Source organism: Littorina saxatilis, linkage group LG6 (genome assembly GCF_037325665.1).
Source record: "Littorina saxatilis isolate snail1 linkage group LG6, US_GU_Lsax_2.0, whole genome shotgun sequence".
Taxonomy (NCBI): Eukaryota; Metazoa; Mollusca; class Gastropoda; order Littorinimorpha; family Littorinidae; genus Littorina; species Littorina saxatilis.
The window spans coordinates 31664460-31683898 of record NC_090250.1 but is presented as its reverse complement, the minus strand read 5'-3'; the positions used below and the strand labels follow the sequence as shown (position 1 = coordinate 31683898).

General features: G+C 42.4%; 1 protein-coding gene across 1 annotated transcript in view; it reads right to left on the bottom strand.

Annotated features, from left to right (window-relative positions):
- Positions 1-550: 550 nt before the first annotated feature.
- LOC138969013 (uncharacterized) overlaps positions 551-19439 on the bottom strand; it is a 22299-nt gene continuing 3410 nt past the window's right edge. The window contains exons 3-7 of the mRNA XM_070341700.1: positions 17418-17644; positions 16191-16874; positions 15817-15917; positions 7219-7391; positions 551-2660 (exon numbers count right to left, since the gene is read on the bottom strand). Of these exons, the coding sequence (XP_070197801.1) occupies positions 2457-2660; positions 7219-7391; positions 15817-15917; positions 16191-16874; positions 17418-17644 (1389 nt within the window). The 3' untranslated portion in view covers positions 551-2456. The remainder of the gene's footprint in view (positions 2661-7218; positions 7392-15816; positions 15918-16190; positions 16875-17417; positions 17645-19439) is intronic.

Below are 19439 nucleotides of genomic sequence, written 5' to 3'. Positions count from 1 at the left end.
ACACACACACACACACACACACACACATACACACACACACACACACACACACACACACACACATACACACACACACACACACACACACACACACACACACACACACACACACACACGCACACACACACACGAATGCACGGGAAGACGCTCGAATGAACAAATACACAAACGGATGAACGCGCGTAGTTACTTCATTACATTTAGTTTTGACTAAATGTTTTAACGTAGAGGGGGAATGGAGACGAGGGTCGTGGTGTGTGTGTGTGTGTGTGTGTGTGTGTGTGTGTGTGTGTGTGTGTGTGTGTGTGTGTGTGAGTGTGTGTGTGTGTGTGTGTGTGTGTGTGTGTGTCTGTCTGTCTGTGCGTGTGTGTGTGTGTAGAGCGATTCAGACTAAACTACTGGACCGATCTTTATGACATTTTACATGAGAGTTCCTGGGAATGATATCACCGGACATTTTTTTTCTTTTTTTCGATAAATGACTTTGATGACGTCATATCCGGCTTTTTGTAAAAGTTGAGGCGGCACTGTCACACCCTCATTTTTCAATCAAATTGATTGACATTTTGGCCAAGCAATCTTCGACGAAGGCCGGACTTCAGTATTGCGTTTCAGTTTGGTGGCTTAAAAATTAATTAATGACTTTGGTCATTAAAAATCTGAAAATTGCAATTAAATTTTTTTTTTTATAAAACGATCCAAAATTACTTTTATTGTATTATTGATCATGTTCTGATTCCAAAAACATATAAATATGTTATATTCGGATTAAAGACAAGCTCTGAAAATTAAAAACATAAAAATTATGATCACAATTTAATTTCCGAAATCGATTTAAAAACAATTTCATCTTATTCCTTGTTGGTTTGTTTGTTGGTTTGTTTGTTTGTTTGCTTAACGCCCAGCCGACCACGAAGGGCCATATAGGGCGGTGCTGTTTTGACATATAACGTGCGCCACACACAAGACAGAAGTCGTAGCACAGGATTCATGTCTCACCCAGGCACATCATTCTGACACCGGACCAACCAGTCCTAGCACTAACCCCATAATGCCAGACGTCAGGCGGAGCAGCCACTAGATTGCCAATTTTAAAGTCTTAGGTATCGGCCGGGGTTTCCTTGTTGGTTCCTGATTCAAAAAACATATAGATATGATATGTTTGGATTAAAAACACGCTCATAAAGTTAAAACGAAGAAAGGCACAGAAAAGCGTGCTATACAGCACAGCGAAACCGCTACCGCGCTAAACAGGCTCGTCACTTACACTGCCTTTTGCACTAGCGGCGGACTACGGTCATTGTGAAAAAATGCAGTGCGTTCAGTTTCATTCTGTGAGTTCCACAGCTTGACTAAATGTAGTAGTGTCGCCTTATGCGACTTGTTTTTCTTCGGCACAGGGTGAATTTAAAAATATACCTAAAATGCATATGGTTGCAAATGACAAATATGTTATGAAATACCATTATAAAACATCTTGTTTCACTAACAGGGCGAATTTTAAAACAGACTCGTCGTTTAACATAAACTAATGTAATTTTTATTTATAGAAATCGAATCGAAGTTTAAATTATGAGGCCTCAAAACAGAATGTGTTATAGTGATGTACTCAGCAAGAAAAAGTCACGAGATTGACTGACAGATGACATAGCCTAAACGACATAAATACAAAGTATATATGTATGACAACGGAATTTGTCATTAGTCAGCCCTTGGGTAGATATTCACATTTTCGATATTTTTAGACTATATTGCCCAAGTATATATTTTTTGTAATACAATGTTTTAGCATCAGCTGACGTTCTGATTTTACACGTTATTGCCAAATAAAGCAAATAAATAATCACAAAATATTGATGATCATTACAAGAATGGCCATACACCAGTGGAAGCCGTGCCCGTCATAAGGCATGTCCATCTACATATTTGCAGAACATACTTCAAAATTTTGTACGACCTTTTACGGTAAGAACTAATTTGTCTGCGCAAAGATCAACCATCAAAGATCTGGATTAAAAAAAACTCAGCTCAGCCACAGCCGTTGCACGCAAGTGATGGTGACATAGGACTCTTTGATTTTCGTACTTGTCACTGGTAAAGCGTTTTGATCGAATGTCGTAGTTGTTGTTGTTTTTGTTGTTGTAGTATAAGTTGTCATCCTCGTCCTCGTTGTTTTTGTTGTTGTTGTTGTTGTTGTTTGGAGTACCCGTGCAGAAAAGGTGACTTTTATTCAATCACTCTGCCATTAAAGCAGCCGTATTCTGCCTTTGCAGTTTCTAAAATGATGCGTTAACAATCAAACCAATTGCCGCGGGAACGGCGAGACAAAAAAAGTAGTTAACATTTAATTCTTTTTTTTTTACACCACTGTCTTCTGCACGCACTTTTGCATGCTATTGGCCCAACTCCTGTACTAGACAGCATACACAGCACAAACAGCCAAAGACCGCAGACGTCTACACCTTTCCGATGAACAGGAAGCTGATGGCAGCCATGAAGGAAAGTCCCGTGCCTAGCCACAGCGGGATGGACACGTCGCCAGTGTAGTCCTCCAGGGGAGTTATCCAGGGAAAGAAGGCGAGGAACGCTAGGGATGCTGAGGCCGTCACCACCGACATGGCGAACCCCACGTTCACTTTGCCGCGCTTGGATGACCTGACCTGCACAGGAGAGAGGATCGTGATAGGAATTTATGCACAGGTATATGATCTACAAGTTCCTATCCCGCTTTATTGGCTCGGTCGACGCCCGTTTTCAACCGATTGCTTCCCTTTATATCATAAACCAATGGCCGATTGTATCACCGCTCGTCGACTGCATGTAATGGTCGTAAACTACTTCTAACTATAATGTACTTCTGGTTTTGGTCATAGTGCGACGTCGACGTACTTTTGTTTGTCTTTACTTCCGATTGTGTAATTGTTCTAATTGCTTTTGACACCCTCAACCCCCCCCCCCCCCTTCAGGGTTCGAATCGGGGCTGGGTAGGACACGGGTCAACTTTATGTGCAGACTCAGAGACGGTATTCATGTTCCACCCCCGTGTCACCACACTGGCACGCAAAAGACCTCGGTCATTCTGCCACAATAGCAGTGGCTGATTACACCTAAAAACACGCACTCACCTGGGTAGCGCAACTCTGTTGCTGCTAGTTTTCCACTGGGAGAAAGCGACCCGAATTTTCCAGCGATGGGACACTTAGCAAGATCTAGATCAGCACTTTTCAGGACGTGTACGGGAACGTGTACGGGTAACTTCATCAAATCTAGTTTTTACGTCACGCGTTTGCCAAGATCTGCAGTCTTGGTAGGAGCAAAACAACGTATGCATTTGGAACGTTGGAAACAAAAGTGAGTCACGGGTGACGCAATATCTACACGTACTCGTACAGGTCTTTGCTACACGTTCGACCATCTAGAACACTGTAATACAGTTGTGAAAGGGTGGAGTGGAAGGGGGAAAATGGGCCCGGAAGCATAAATGAGACGCCAAGACAGAGGTTGCGATAACGTGACTTTTATTTAACGTACACCAGAAATAATGGGAGAGACGGGCCTAACTCCCTACACAATAGGTAACTGAGGATACGCTTCACGCCTTACGGTCTTAAACCATCGGAGCGTGACACACTGACAAGGACCGATAACTTCACAAGTTACTACAGGGGGCGCTACGCTATCTATACCGTCACACAGGATGTGACGCGCCAGCAACACAGGACACGCTATTTCAAAACAAAGAACCAGGCTAGTGCGGGAAAACTGGGTCTCAACAGCGAAACAACGACACTGACGCCATAACGCCACTAGGATAAAATAGCTACATACATACGTTACGCGTGATTGTTCTGAAAAGTGACTAGTACATGATTGTTCTGAAAGTCTACTATTTATGGAGGGGGGTATATATACTGGATTCACTTTGTCCATCTGTCTGTGTGTATGTCTGTATGTATATGGAACAATATTTTGATACAATGATACTAAATCTTAAGTGATATTGATATTTATACCCCAGCCCAATGAAGTTGGAGGGGGTATACTGGATTCACTTTGTCAGTCTGTGTGTGTATGTCTGTATGTACATGGAACAATATTTTAATACAATGATACTAAATCTTAAAGGCATATGTACGCGCTCCCGTGTTTACAAAGTCTAGTTTGCCCATAATCGATGTCAAACGCACCATAAGACCATATAATGACGATATGTCACCATGCGCGGACCATAATACATGCATTACAGCTTGTTCTAGCCTCTGAAAAAGTGAGGATGTCAACAAAGCCGCGGTATTAGCTCCCTTGCATCAACGTTACATGTGTTGCCAAATCTATAAATAGGACCATCTAGATCAAAATAAAAATTCAAATATCTCAACATTTAAGGGCTCCTAGACCACAATATTTTGCAGGGAACTTAATTTAGCATGTCTCCAGCTGTTGGTAAAGCAATTAGCGTGTATATTCATCGAGTTAATATGCCTTTAAGTGAAATTGATATTTATACCCCCGCCCAATGTATACAAACTCAACAAGTAATACGTTTCATACATTGAACATGTCTTCTTTATTGTTCTCAACTCAAAATTGAAATTAAATGTTCAAAGACAAATTATTTATAATCTTCAAAAATGTAATGATTCTTCTTGAGTATTCCCAACTCAAAATTCTAATTACAGGTATTAAAGGGACACATAGACATTTTTAATTTTTCCTCTTTGCCATGCTATGTGGCTAGGTCACCAAAATGGATCGAAAGGCATGGCAAAGAGGGAAAATGGAAGCTACTTTTTGGCCCTTTAAAGACGAAAGGCACAAGAAATAATTTTCACAAATGAAACTTTATCTTTTATTTTTATGAACTAAAAATGCAAGTGGAGAGGGGATGAGAGACGTGAGGAGAAGGAGATGGCCGGGGTTGCGATATGGGTGGGGAGTCTGGGCTATAAAGTTCTTGCACGCGAGACCATATACTTTGTGTGTGTGTGTGGGGGGGGGAGTATTTTGTTTATCAACTCTCTCTCTCTCTCTCTCTCTCTCTCTCTCTCTCTCTCTCTCTCTCTCTCTCTCTCTCTCTCTCTCTCTCTGTGAATATTTGTGTCATCCGAAATGTTGGGGGGGGGGGGGGGGGGCAAAAAGACATGTTTACCCCCCCCCCCACCCCAGGACCAGCCGTCCCCCCCACCCCCCGTTTCCGACGCCAGTGCAATGAGTACATACGCACACACACACCACACATACACACACATGAAAGCTAAATTTGTTAGCACATCTCTGTTTTCACATTTTTTTTATCACACAGCAACCACCAGCATTTTTTATATGAATTATTCAAATATGGTTTGATAAAGTTTCAATTGATATGAATTAACCTCCCCCCACCACCTACACCTACACAAACAAGAAATTCCTCCGAGGTAGGAAAAACACCCCCGAAGTCAGAAGTCAAAAGTCAAAAGTCAGAAGTCAGAAGAGAGAAAGTCAGAAGTCAGAAATCAGAAGTCAGAAGAGAGAAAGTCACAAGTCACAAGTCACAAGTCAAAAGTCAGAAGTCAAAAGTCAGAAGTCAGAATGTAAACACAGGGTCCATTGCGAAAGGGTACGTCGAGGTAGGAAAAACACCCCCGTTGGTCAAAGGGAAATAACCATTCTCACTGCCACCAACTGAGAAGGTTATTTCCCTTTGACCATTAATATGTCACTCTTAATCTTAATCCACCAATAACTCCCTAACCGTGTGTTTGACTGGTCCCAATTTTTGTAAGGACCGTCTCAGGAATGTATAGAACCTGTTCACCAAGTTTGGTGACGATCGGTCCGTTCATTCTTGAGATCTATATGCGAACACAAACACACAAGCAAACAAACAAACAAACAAACAAACAAACACATCCAGTGAAACCTATACACACCCCTATACCGGGGGTCAGAAGGGAGTGGAGAGACGGATCAACTCAAACACACACAAACACTCATCATGAAGCTGTCTCGTAAACAGAAAAAAACACCCCAAAACCCCACGAAGACACAAATTATACATATTGCTCTTCTTCTTCTTCTGCGTTCGTGGGCTGAAACTCCCACGTACACTCGTGTTTTTTGAACGAGTGGAATTTTACGTGTATACCGTTTTTACCCCGCCATTAAGGCAGTCATACGCCGCTTTCGGAGGAAGCATGCTGGATATTTTCGTGTTTCTATAACCCACCGAACTCTGACATGGATTACAGGATCTTTTCCGTGCCCACTTGGTCTTGTGCTTGCGTGTACACACGAAGGGGGATAAGCCACTAGCAGGTCTGCACATAACTGAGTTGACCTGGGAGATCGGAAAAATCTCCACACTTAACCCACCAGGCGGCCGCGACCGGGATTCGAACCCTCGACATTCGGATTAAGAGGCCGACGTCTTACCACCCCGCCACAGCGCCCGTCACATATTGCTTCATATCTGACAACATTTCACGGGTGAAGCAAGTATACCTTTAGTAGAGTTTCAGAACAACCATGTAAATTAGTAAGCTTTCAGAACAATCACGTATGAGGGCTTACATGATTACGATGAAATAAATAGTAGACTTTCAGAACAATCATGTAATAGTCACTTTTCAGAACAATCACGCGTAACATACGTGCACACCATAGCATCATTCATACGATCAGAACATATTATAGACAAGCAAAATTCAATATAAACAAAAGAAACAGCATCTACTTAGGCTACAGTTCACTCCTCAATGAAGAACTAAACACACACGAAATTACGCCGGTCTGAATCACTCACCTCGCTGATGGTAATCAGCTATTAAACCACAGGTCAAAGATGATACTCACAATCCAGCATAGGCTATCTGTATTTTAAAAGATGTCACACCAACACAAATAACTGTTTCAAATAGAACACCGGTCTCAAGGCTTAACTGCGCACTGACACGTCTTCACACTTCGAAATCACCGGTCAGACTGACCGAACTCGCACTGTCGGGGGTGGACTGATGCGCACGCATCCGTTAAGGGATTAACCAATTAAAACGCAGCATCTACGCACAAAGACATACACGCATCACGGAACAACGACATACACAGCACCACGGAACAAACACATACACGCATGGTCAAAGGGAATAATTGGGGTAGGGAACGAGAGAAAGGAACAACAGTACGTCAAATCGCCACACGGCTACAAAGTAATGAAAATGGAATGAAATGACAACTCACCTCGGCCTGCATGACATCGTTGGTGACAGTGTAAGGCACGGAGTAGAAGCAAGCTCTGTGGAGTCCGGCCACCACTGTGAGGGAATAGAAGGCCTCCAGTCGAGCTGTCACGGACAGCAGCAGCATGGCCAATCCCATTATTACAGATATTGCCACGAACTCCACACGCCGACCTGCACGTGCAATCAAGACATTTCGAGATGGTGAATATAAGTTCTGATGTCTGTGGATTTTTGCTAAGCGCAGAATCGTGAATCTGATAACAATACTGATAACGCTGCATCGGCGTTTCTTTCTTAAAAGAGAAAATAAACGGGTAAAAATATAATAAAGTAAAACAATGAAATATACATAACATTTAAAGACAGGAAATTGCGCCTATTCTTTCAGTCACACTTTTGGTACTCGAAAATAAAACATAACGATTGATTGAATAATTCCTCCAAGATGGCTGATCTACGAAATGTAATGCGACGGTTTTTGTTTATCAGAAGATCACTTTTTCAAGCTTTCTTCCGCGGGAAAAACAAACGTGTTTTGCTATTCATAACGCTTCACAGACTAAAAGTACGTCAGTGTTACAAGAATCTCTCAAACCAGGATATATCCAAAACAGACCTAATTTCTGATATAGAACGTCGCCAAAAATACAGATGGAATCTGTTTTTGCTGCAAGGATTTACTAAATACACCCTTAATCGAAGTGTTTCACTTTTGAACACACTGTTTGTTAGGGTTAGTTTGTTCACTTACCCGATAATCATATCACCTTCGTATCCATTTACTTTACTTTGTCTTGAAAACACATTTATTCTTTATTCTTCCTTACTCTCCTTCTTACTTGTGTTCTGTATAAAGTCATGCTCTGTTTCCCCAGAGGCTATGTGAGAGCTAGCCTCTGTCCCTTGTGCAGCCACTTTTCCCGTTGTTCGGCGTGGGGTAGAGTACCACCGTTTCGGCCCTGGATTTTAAGCATGTACTTCAGAGATGCCATTACCTAAATGCCTGTTGATTTTCTAACTTCCAGGGCTAGAATCGGTGGTTTCTGTTCCAAGGCGGCAACTCTCTCAGCGAAAGTATTATTTTACAATGTTCTTGATGCTTGTATAGCAATAGCCATAGTTGTTAGAAGGGGAAATGGTGTGAACTTAGCTATTGTATTATGGTCTCTACACTTCGTCTATAGTTACAGTCCCAACGAATCGCGACAAAATAACTCTGAAAAGGACTCAGTAAATACTAGCAACCGTGAAGTACGCTCGATTCCTATAAGTACGCTGTTTTGTTTTGTAATATTAGTTTTTCTAGTCTTGAAACTGATGTTATGTGGGGACATTAATCCGAATCCGGGACCAGTTTCTCCGTTAGAAAAAGGTGAACTTATAGTAGCACACTTAAACACCAGAAGTTTGAGGAACAAACTTGATATTGTGGAAAGTGAAATTAGAGATTTTGACATAGTAACTTTATCTGAGACTTGGTTACCTGCTGGTAAGATGCAAGACCAATTTAATATTAATGGTTTCCATCCACTTGTGCGGAGAGACAGACCAGACGGAGCACACGGTGGTGTGGCAATATATGTTAAAGATTACTTATGCTGTAAAGAGAGAACAGATCTTTTGATTCCTAACCTTGAAGCCACATGGATCGAAACCAAATTGAATCAAGAAACTATATTGATAGGCTCGTTTTACCGGCCTCCTGGTGCCCCTGTTGCTTATTGGCAACTGATCGATTCTTCTATTAAACAAGTTATGGCCACCCCTCACAAATTCATAATTCTTGGTGATTTTAATTCCGATTTTAATGACAACCCACCAAAGCAACTCACAGACATTTTGTATCTGAATAGCTTAAAGCAACTAGTTACAAGTCCCACACGGATAACTGAAGATACGTCCACCTGTATCGACCTGATTATTACCCCAAGCACTGACATTGTTGATAAAGTAGAAGTTATTCCTCCCATTTGTAGTGATCACTCCGTACCAGTCGTTTATTTAAAGCATCATTTGAAGAAAAGATCACACTCAAAAAGAACAATTTTAGATTATAGCAAACTAGACGGTCAAAAGTTAATAGTTGAGTTACAGAAAATTGATTGGTCAAACATAGTGACTTTAGAAGATATTCATACCGCAGCTTCTCTTTTTTCGGAGCAGTTGTATTCGATCGTGAAAACCTGCTTGCCTGTCAAGGAAGTCACCATTCGGGAGGGAGACACACCCTGGATCACATCATATATTTTGAAATTAAAAGACCGAAAAAGATTTATTCATACTATTGCTGTGCATGTAGACACACCACAAGCTTGGGAACTCTTTCGTAAGATAAGGAACCAATACACAGATGCTATTCGAACGCGAAAGAAACAATATTTAGAGGAACTTGACCGGTCCGTATCTGATCCAAAGAAATTTGGTCAGAAGCAGTGGTGGAAGTTAGTTAACAGGTTTATGGCAAAGAAAGGCTCTGACCAAAACGAAATCCCGCCACTAACAGTTGATTGTAAAACCTATTTTGAAGACCAGGAAAAGGCTGAATTATTTAATATGTCTTTTGTTAAACAATCAGAAATAAACGACACAGACGATAATGTTCCCGATATAGATAATGCTGAGTTTTTTGTCGACGATATGGTCGTGACTTCTGAAGAAGTGAAAAGTGTAATAGAAAGTCTTGATACATCTAAAGCTGTCGGGCCTGATAAAATTCATAATAAGATTCTTATTGCAAGTTTACCTATAATAGCAGAACCTCTATCTATTTTATTTACAAGATCATTAAATGAGGGTGTATTTCCAAGCATATGGAAAACAGCACACATAACACCGATATTTAAAAAGGGGGATAAAGGAGACTGTTCAAATTATCGTCCCATCTCACTCTTAAGCTGCGTAGGTAAAGTCCTTGAAAAATGTGTTCAGAAACATGTGTTTGATTATTTTGTATCGAATAACATAATCACACCTTCCCAGTCTGGTTTTATTCCCGGTGACTCCACTGTGTACCAGTTAACATGCCTATATAACGACTTTTGCAAGTCACTCGACGACAGCATTACTGTCCAGGCAAGCGTGGTAGGCGTGGCGGTGTTTTGGTCCGCTTTCGGCGACGTGCCCACCGCCCCCCCCTCCCTGCCATCGTCCTTGCCAACGTACGTTCTCTGAACAACAAGACCGACGAACTTTTCCACCTACTGTCTTTTAATCGTGAATTTAGCGATGCTTCTGTTTTATGTCTGACTGAAACCTGGCTCAAGCATGACAAACCTGACGCAGCGGTTACTCCCCCTGGCTACTCTGTTTACCGTGGCGACCGCTCTCACGAACTGTCTGGAAAAGCGGAGGGTGGTGGTGTTTGCTTCATGGTCAGCGATCGCTGGTGCAGGGACGTTACAGTGGTCTCTCAGTCATGCTCCCCACGTCTCGAACATCTGACAATCAACTGCAGGCCGCACTATTCGCCACGTGAGTTTTCCTCCGTTGTTCTCATTGCCGTGTACGTACCACCAGAGGCTAACGCCCCTCAGGCCATGAATGAACTGTACACTCATGTTACTGCAGCTGAAACGGCCTACCCTGACAGTGCTATTATTATCACAGGCGATTTTAACCACACTAGCCTGCGTAAGCCTATGCCCAGATACTACCAGCATGTACACTGCCCCACAAGAAATAAGAGCACTCTTGACCACTGCTATACCACAATCAAAGACGCTTATCGTGCAGTGCCCAGAGCACCCCTCGGCAACTCCGACCATGCAATGGTGGTTCTCACTCCGACCTACCGACAAAGACTCAAGGCTGTTAAGCCGGTTACAAAAACGGTCAAGAAATGGACTAGTGAGGCCTCCGAGACGCTGCAAGGTTGCTTTGAGGCCACGGATTGGGGCGTGTTCAGGGACAATTGTGATAGCTTAGATGAATACACTGATACTGTTACCTCATATATTGCCTTCTGTGAGCAGGTCTGCATTCCAACTAAGACTGTACGCATATATGGTAACAACAAGCCCTGGTTCAGTCGTGAGGTCAAGGTCAAACTTGACGCTAAGAACGATGCTTTCAAGAGCGACGACCAGGTGCGGTACAAGCAGGCCAAGGCAGAGGTCAAACGTGAGATCCGCCATGCAAAGACTACCTATCGCCAGAAGATTGAAGACCACTTCTCCTCGAACAACACCCGTGAGGTCTGGCGAGGCCTCCAGCAGGCCACAAACTATAAGCACAAGGCTGCGCCTTCAGACAATGTTGACCCTGACTTACCTGACAAACTGAATGTGTTTTATAGTAGGTTTGACCAGAAGAACCCCTCACTCGGTTACCGCCCTCCTCTCCCTGACGATGCGTCTCTTTTGGCGCCGGCATTTACCATCCAGGAGAGTGAGGTCAGGGGTCTCTTCCGTAAACAGAATCCAAGAAAGGCTTCTGGTCCTGACCTTGTCTCAACATCGACCTTGAGGTCCTGTGCTGACCAGCTCGCGCCTGTTTTTACTGACATTTTTAACACTTCTGTGCAGCAGATGTCTGTGCCACGGTGCTTCAAGTCTTCAGTAATTGTCCCAGTCCCCAAAAAGCCCAAGGTAACTCAGCTGAATGACTTCCGCCCTGTGGCACTGACATCTGTCATCATGAAGGTCCTGGAGCGGTTGATTCTGCGGCACCTGCGGGCTTTCACGGGTCACCTGTCTGACCCACTCCAGTTTGCTTACCAAGCCAACAGGTCGATGATGCCGTCGCCATGGGTCTTCATTTTGTCTTGCAGCACCTTGAGAACCCTCGCACCTACGCTAGAATGTTGTTCATTGATTATTCCTCCGCATTCAACACGATCATCCCTCACAAGCTCCTCCACAAACTGATTGGTCTCGATGTCCCTCTCTCTCTCTGCCACTGGCTTCTAGACTTCTTGCTTGACCGTCCTCAGGTCGTCCGACTCAACAACTCACTCTCTGCCTCACTCACTCTAAACACTGGTGCCCCGCAGGGCTGTGTTCTGTCCCCTCTACTCTTCACCCTTTTCACCAACGACTGCACCTCCGCTCACCCATCCACATACATAATCAAATTCTCAGACGACACCACCATTGAAGGCCTGATTTCTGACTCCAATGAGGACGCTTACCGGGGGGAGGTTCAAAGAGTGGTTGAGTGGTGCTCTGAAAATGATCTCGAGCTAAACGTTCTTAAAACAAAAGAAGTCGTTATCGACCCTCGACGAAAGAAAGACCCCATCTTGCCCCTTGAAATAAATGGGGAAGCTGTAGAACAGGTCTCTTCATTCAAATTTCTCGGCACACTGATCTCTGAAGACCTGAAATGGGACGGGAACACCACGTCCATCATTAAGAAGTGCCAGCAGCGGCTGCACTTCCTGAGACAGTTGCGCAAGTTCCGTATGTCACAGCAAATCATGGCGCAGTTCTATCGCGCAGTCGTTGAGAGCACCCTGTGTTTTTCTATCACGGTCTGGTATGGCAGCACCACTGAGAAAGAGAAACAGCTACTGGAGAGCATTGTGCGGACAGCCTCCAAAATCGCGGGCTGTGACTTCCCTTCCGTTGCCTCTATCTTTGAGTTGCGCTCAGGTCGAAAAGCAGGAAAGATTGTTCGCGACCCCTCCCACCCGGCAAACCACTTCTTCGAGCCTCTTCCATCTGGTAGGCGCTACAGAGCTTTGAAAGCCAGAACTAGTCGCTTTCGCTCTAGCTTCATCCCCCATGCTGTACTGACAACTCCTGTAGTGAAGACGTTGTAATATACTGTAGTTATAGGATTGGGGGGGGGGGGTTCTTTTGTTACTTAGTCCTTTCACTGCATTCCATTACTGTTCTCATAACTTGTGATAGTGGAAATATGTGCAATGTGGAATGGTCCTTATTTTTTAGGTGCTGGAGTAGTTCTGTGATGGTAGTAGTTTTGTGCAATGCGACTCTAAGTTCAGGTGCTTGAGTGGATCTGTGATAGTCTGTTAATACTGTTGTTTTAAACTGTCTAGATCATGATTATATAATTTTATGTGATGATCTGACTAAATGATAATAATTACATGTACTACTTACTTTTAAATGGATTATAAATTTTAGGTATTGTTCTAGTATTCACTAATGTTGTATTGATATTACTGGCACCCCTTTTAAACTGATATGGTTTTTACGTTTACAAGGCGACGATGTGAATTTGTGATGTAGATATGTGGCTGGTTATGTGTGAGAATGTAAATAATTGTGTGTGTGTGTGTGTGTGTGTGTGTGTGTGTGTGTGTGTGTGTGTGTGTGTGTGTGTGTGTGTGTGTGTGTGTGTGTGAGTTGTGTCTGTGTGTGCATGACAGTGTAATGTACGTATGTATGCATGCATGGTGATGTGTGTCTGCATATGTGTCTGGTTGGTTTTTATTTTATTTTTACCGTGCCGTGCCAAGATGAAATCCTTTTGCAAAATTGGTGAATAAATATCTTGTATCTTGTATCTTGTATCTTGTATCTTTTTCGACATTTCCAAAGCATTTGACAGAGTCTGGCACAAAGGTCTTTTGAGAAAGTTATTTGCACTAGGGATTCGAGGTCAGATGTTTAATTGGTTGCAAAACTATTTAACTGATCGAAAACAAGCAGTGGTGCTTAAAGGAAGTATGTCTAGCTACTTACCTGTGCAAACAGGCGTTCCACAAGGCTCTATTCTAGGACCTCTCCTTTTTCTGGTTTACATTAACGACATAGTTGATAACGTTGAATCCATTATTAAACTGTTTGCCGACGATACAAGTATGTATTTAAGCCTTGAAAATTCTCAGATGCGAACAGATATTTTTAACTCAGATCTTGAAAAAATCGACCAGTGGGCTAGTCAGTGGAAAGTTAAATTTAATCAAAGTAAAACAAAACTTCTGAATATAAGCAGGAAAAGAAATCCAGATTACATCCCTTTGAACTTCGGTGGCACAATTTTACAAGAAACTGAAAGTCATAAACATCTTGGTATTATTATTCAGAATAACGGTAAGTGGGAGTTACATATTAAATCTGTTATAGCAAAATGCCGTACGCTAGTAGCTTGCTTACGATCTTATAAATATAGACTAGGCAGAAAAGCTTTAGAAACAATGTATAAATCCTTCATATTGCCACATTTTGATTATGCTGATGTTCTCTGGGACAACTGCCCTAAGGAGTTAGCCACCGAGCTCGAAAGTATTCACTTAGATGCAATTCGAACCATTGTTGGAGCAGTCCGCGGTACAAGCCATCAAAAATTGTACGATGAGTCAGGCTTTATTTCATTACTAGAGAGGCGAAAACGTCATAAATTGATATTATTTCACAAGATCGTTCACCGCAAGGTGCCAAACTACTTATTAGCGATATTGCCACCATTGATATCAACTAATAACCCATATCACCGGCGCAGACCTCTAGACAGGAAAGTTCCATCGTTTAAAACTGAATTATATAGAAACTCATTTCTCCCATCTACTACACAACTCTGGAATTCTTTACCAGACTATATAAAACTTAGTGATTCCCTAAGTGAATTTAAGCACTTTTTGTCAAAAAACGATTTAAGTCCGCCGTGTTATTTTTATTCTGGAGATCGCATGTCACAAATAATTCACTGTAAGCTCAGGTTATATATAAGTGATCTCAATAACGATCTAGTGAGACGTCACGTTGCTACAGATGCATCTTGTGACTGTGGATTCCCGTCCGAATCCGTACAACACTTCATATTCGATTGTCCAAATTATCGCGAAGCACGTCAAGAAACTATACATACCCTCCCTAATCACACAATTCACCTCCCCCACCTTTTAAACGGAGACAGACAGTATTCTTTAGATTTGAACAGGAAAATTTTTTCCACCGTACACTCGTTCATTGAACGTTCAGGCCGCTTTGGGTAAGTCAGAATAAATGCTCTACAAGCCGGACAACAACTTAAACTTCTGCACATCTCCTACCCATCCCTCTTCTTTTATTCATCTTCTTTCCCTCCTTCCTTCCTTTACTGTCTTTCTTTATAATCATTATGCAACGTTCATTACGTTATTAATAGATTTGGTTTATTGAGACACATTTTTCACCCGTTACCGCCTTATGTTGTAATGTCATGCAAAAACACCACTATAAGCTTCTAGCTTGTTGCTGTTTCTGTGAACTTTGTATACATGTCATGATTGTAACCTTTGTTAAAATAAACTTATGTTTAAACCAACACACTGTTTGTAACCAGTTGTGAACACTGTGAGACTGATATGCTATGATAGGAAGTAGTACACATTGTAAACGCTATTTAGTGTTTACCATGATTGCTACTTTTGCTGATATAATGATACAGTTTCTCACAAAGTGTTCAAACCGGTTACAAAAAAGTGTGTTCAGAAAAGGAACAATCCAATTTAAAGCGTAAAACCTATGCAAACCTGTGGATTTAGTTTCGCAGAAAAACTGATTTAACATTCAAGCTAATTTTGTGTATGTCAATGTGGAATGCTGAACTTGTCCCTCGTAAAAACCTAGGCAGATTTGTGGCGACGAACATTTTGGGTGTGCCCGGAGAAGGATTGTGCCTTTAACGTTGTACACCTCGACCTTACCGATCAATGCCAACAGCCGAGACTGCAGTACGCTGATACCGAAATACGATGCGTAGTACACTAGAAAACCCGTGGACGCTGTGCGTATCCCTTCTTGATACCTGCAAGTGTACGATCAACGCAAACAGGTGTACAATCAATGAAACAGGTGTGCAGCCAACAGAAAACAGGTGTAGGACATCATGGCACATGTGTGCAGCCAACATGAAACAGATGTACGATCTGCATGAAACAGGCGCACGATCGACATGAAACATTATTAAAGCTTGCTGTTGGTTATTATAATCATGCTCAGTATGCATCGTAGGAATGTATTGCTGAATAAAACACTGTTTTAACAAGATAATATCAATTGAATGCGAGCAGCAGCTTACCTGAAAAGACCACCCGACCCAGCGGCTCCGTTAGGATCCCCTCCGTAGATGACCTTGCCCACGTAATCCGACGTTGTCATGGAGAACATGACTAAAGTGCCCACAAAGAAGAAGCAGGAAAGCGCAATGAACAATATCTTCCTTTTATAACTGGAGGCGCAGCACGGCTGACATCTCTCCGCATCTTTCATGATGTCCAGCATTTCGCCTTCAGGGATGTCTTCCAACGTCGTCTTCGCCAAGGTCTGATGCTGCTGTTGCCCGAAAGAAGTATAAGTGGACCCGCTTGTGCCGTAGGAAGCTGACGTGGAGTTCTGACAAGATTTAACGAAAGCGTCTTGAGGTTCATTCTCTTCAGGAACGAGAGGCGCTTGTTCCGCGATTCGGGCCAGGTCTTCATCCAAGTGGACCAAGGTCGCGTCAAAGTAGACAGGAACAGATCTGATGCTGTTCTCAAGGGTGTCCAGTGTGGCGCTTCTGGTCAGCTGGTCATCTTGCTGTGGCGAGTTGTGGACATAGCAGGCAGCATCTGTGTCTGAAGCATCATCTTCTATTAGAGCTTCGTACCGGACGTTGTTGAGTTTAAGCTGTTTGCTACCGGCTAGCATAGTGATCGGCAAGCCCAGCAAAACGAAAGTGATGACCACTAGGGCTTGGATGCTGGTTTGAATGGTCAGGCTGCCACTGCAAAGATACATGCAAGTATTTGTATAATATAAGAAACGTTATCCTTCCTCTCTTTTTGGTCTTCTTGTAAAGAAATACAGCTTATAAAATTAAATTCATAATTTCCTGTTCTGAGTATTATTCTTTTGACAAGTTGCTAAGTTTATTGTTCAATTCATTTGTCTGACACCCTCCCCCCTCCACCCATCACCCCCCCCCCCCCCCCCCCCCGCATCTCCCTCTGTCTCCGTCTCACTTTCTCTCTGTCTGTCTCTTTCCCCGTACGTTTGTCTGTCTATATCTCATCCCTCTCTCTCTCTCTCTCTCTCTCTCTCTCTCTCTCTCTCTCTCTCTCTCTCTCTCTCTCTCTCTCTCTCTCTCTCTCTCTCTCTCTCTCTATGCCTGCATTCATTTATGTCTATTTTCGTAGCTCATCAACAGAGTCTGTTTTAATGTTTAAGGCGATGCTTAAACAGCACTAACGCAACACTCTACTTCATCAACATCACCAATCACGACCCGGGTCTTTAAACAAAAACAAAAAGGTTTTGACTAGCTTACCCTTCAATGTAGGAAAGCCCAAAAAGCGAGGAGAAGTCTACCACCCCTAGAGCTGCCGTGGACACACCGCCAGAAGACGCCATGATGAGACCAAGCACCAGCAGGGAGGTGTGCTCAGAGCGAGGACTGCGGTCCAGCACGAAGGACCGAACGACAGAGTTCATGCTTTCGAAACCAACCCCGGTCAGCACGAAGCCCAACATCCCCAGGCCAGCTTTGAACGGTACCTGCAACAAGTAGGGCAGGGCAACAGGTTGTATTTGATAAAAAGAACTTTGTTTGTGTGGTACGTACCGTATCCTTAGCGGATTATGACTTTATTCAGTTATTCTGCAGAAAAGACAAATGCTGGAGAAAACCCGTTCTTTTCTGCAGCATTTCTGCATAATGTCATCTTTCGCCGAAGCAGCGTTTTTTTCTGCAGCAAAACATTTTACTGCAGTAAAATTGAAATCAAGAATGCTGCAGTAAAAAGGTGCTGTTGTTTTACTGCAGAAAACCTGTTCACATTTTTTCTGCAGCATTTTGTATAAATATAGGCTGTCTGTGAAGGGATACTTATTTCTCTCTCTTTCTCTGCTAAGAGATTTTAACAAATCTCGGAAGAAAGTCTCTGCTGACTTTCAATTGTTTCTTTCACAATGTCTGATGTTTTGTATATATATCGTAGATATATATATATATATATATATATATATAGAATGACTGCAAGAGCGAGAATGCATAGAAATTACGTCATGAGCAAGGGAGATCATCCTTTACTCTGTGTGTGTCTCCGCCGCCTACATTCCAACGTGGAATTTTGAAAGCAGGGAGCACACTAGAGGTAATGGAAGAGGTGGGGGGAGGGGATAAGAATTAGATCTAGAAAGAACTCTTCACAGACAGCCTACTGGAGAATCAAACCTTTCGGAGCCGATTGCAACACTGAACAAGAATAATCCGAGGAGAGTTCTACAACCTCAATGGATTGAGAATTCACCGAATGTGCAGGGCATTCTCATAGAGTGCTGAACCTGATAAGGTCCGTTTTTGTTTACCCAATACTGCTACCGGTTTCGAGCTGAGAAGCTCTCATCAGGCAGTCTCTTGGCATGAAACAGAGAAGAACTCTCAAACTTCTATGTAAAAGGGAAAACCACATTTCTGCGGTAGGCCCTCTGCATAGACGAGAATCTGTCTTTGATTCCCCTGCAACAAAGAGTAAGAAGAAACAAGTCGCGTGAGGCGAAATTACAACATTTAGTCAAGCTGTCGAACTAACAGAATGAAACTGAACTCACTGCATTTTTACAGCAAGAGCGTATACTCGTAGCATCGTCAGTCCACCGCTCGATGCACAGGCAGTGACAAGAAGAGCGGGGTAGTAGTTGCGCTGAGAAGGATAGCACGCTTTTCTTTATCTCTATTCTTTTTAACTTTCTGAGCGTGTTTTTAATCCAAACATATCACATCTATATGTTTTTGGAATCAGTAACCCACAAGGAATAAGATGAAATTGTTTTTAAATCGATTTCGGAAATTTTATTTTAATAATAATTTTTATATTTTTAATTTTCAGAGCTTGTTTTTAATCCAAATATAATATATTTATATGTTTTTGGAATCAGAAAATGATGAAGAATAAGATAAACGTAAATTTGGATCGTTTTAAAAACAATTTTTTTTTACAATTTTCAGATTTTTAATGACCAAAGTCATTAATTAATGTTTAAGCCACCAAGCTGAAATGCAATACCGAAGTCCGGCCTTTGTCGAAGATTGCTGGTCCAAAATTTCAATCAATTTGATTGAAAAATGAGGGTGTGACAGTGCCGCCTCAACTTTTACAAAAAGCCGGATATGACGTCATCAAAGGTATTTATCGAAAAAAAGAAAAAAAGTCCGGGGATATCATTCCCAGGAACTCTCATGTCAAATTTCATAAAGATCGGTATAGTAGTTTAGTCTGAATCGCTCTACACACACACACACAGAGACAGACAGACAGACAGACAGACACACACACACACACACACACAC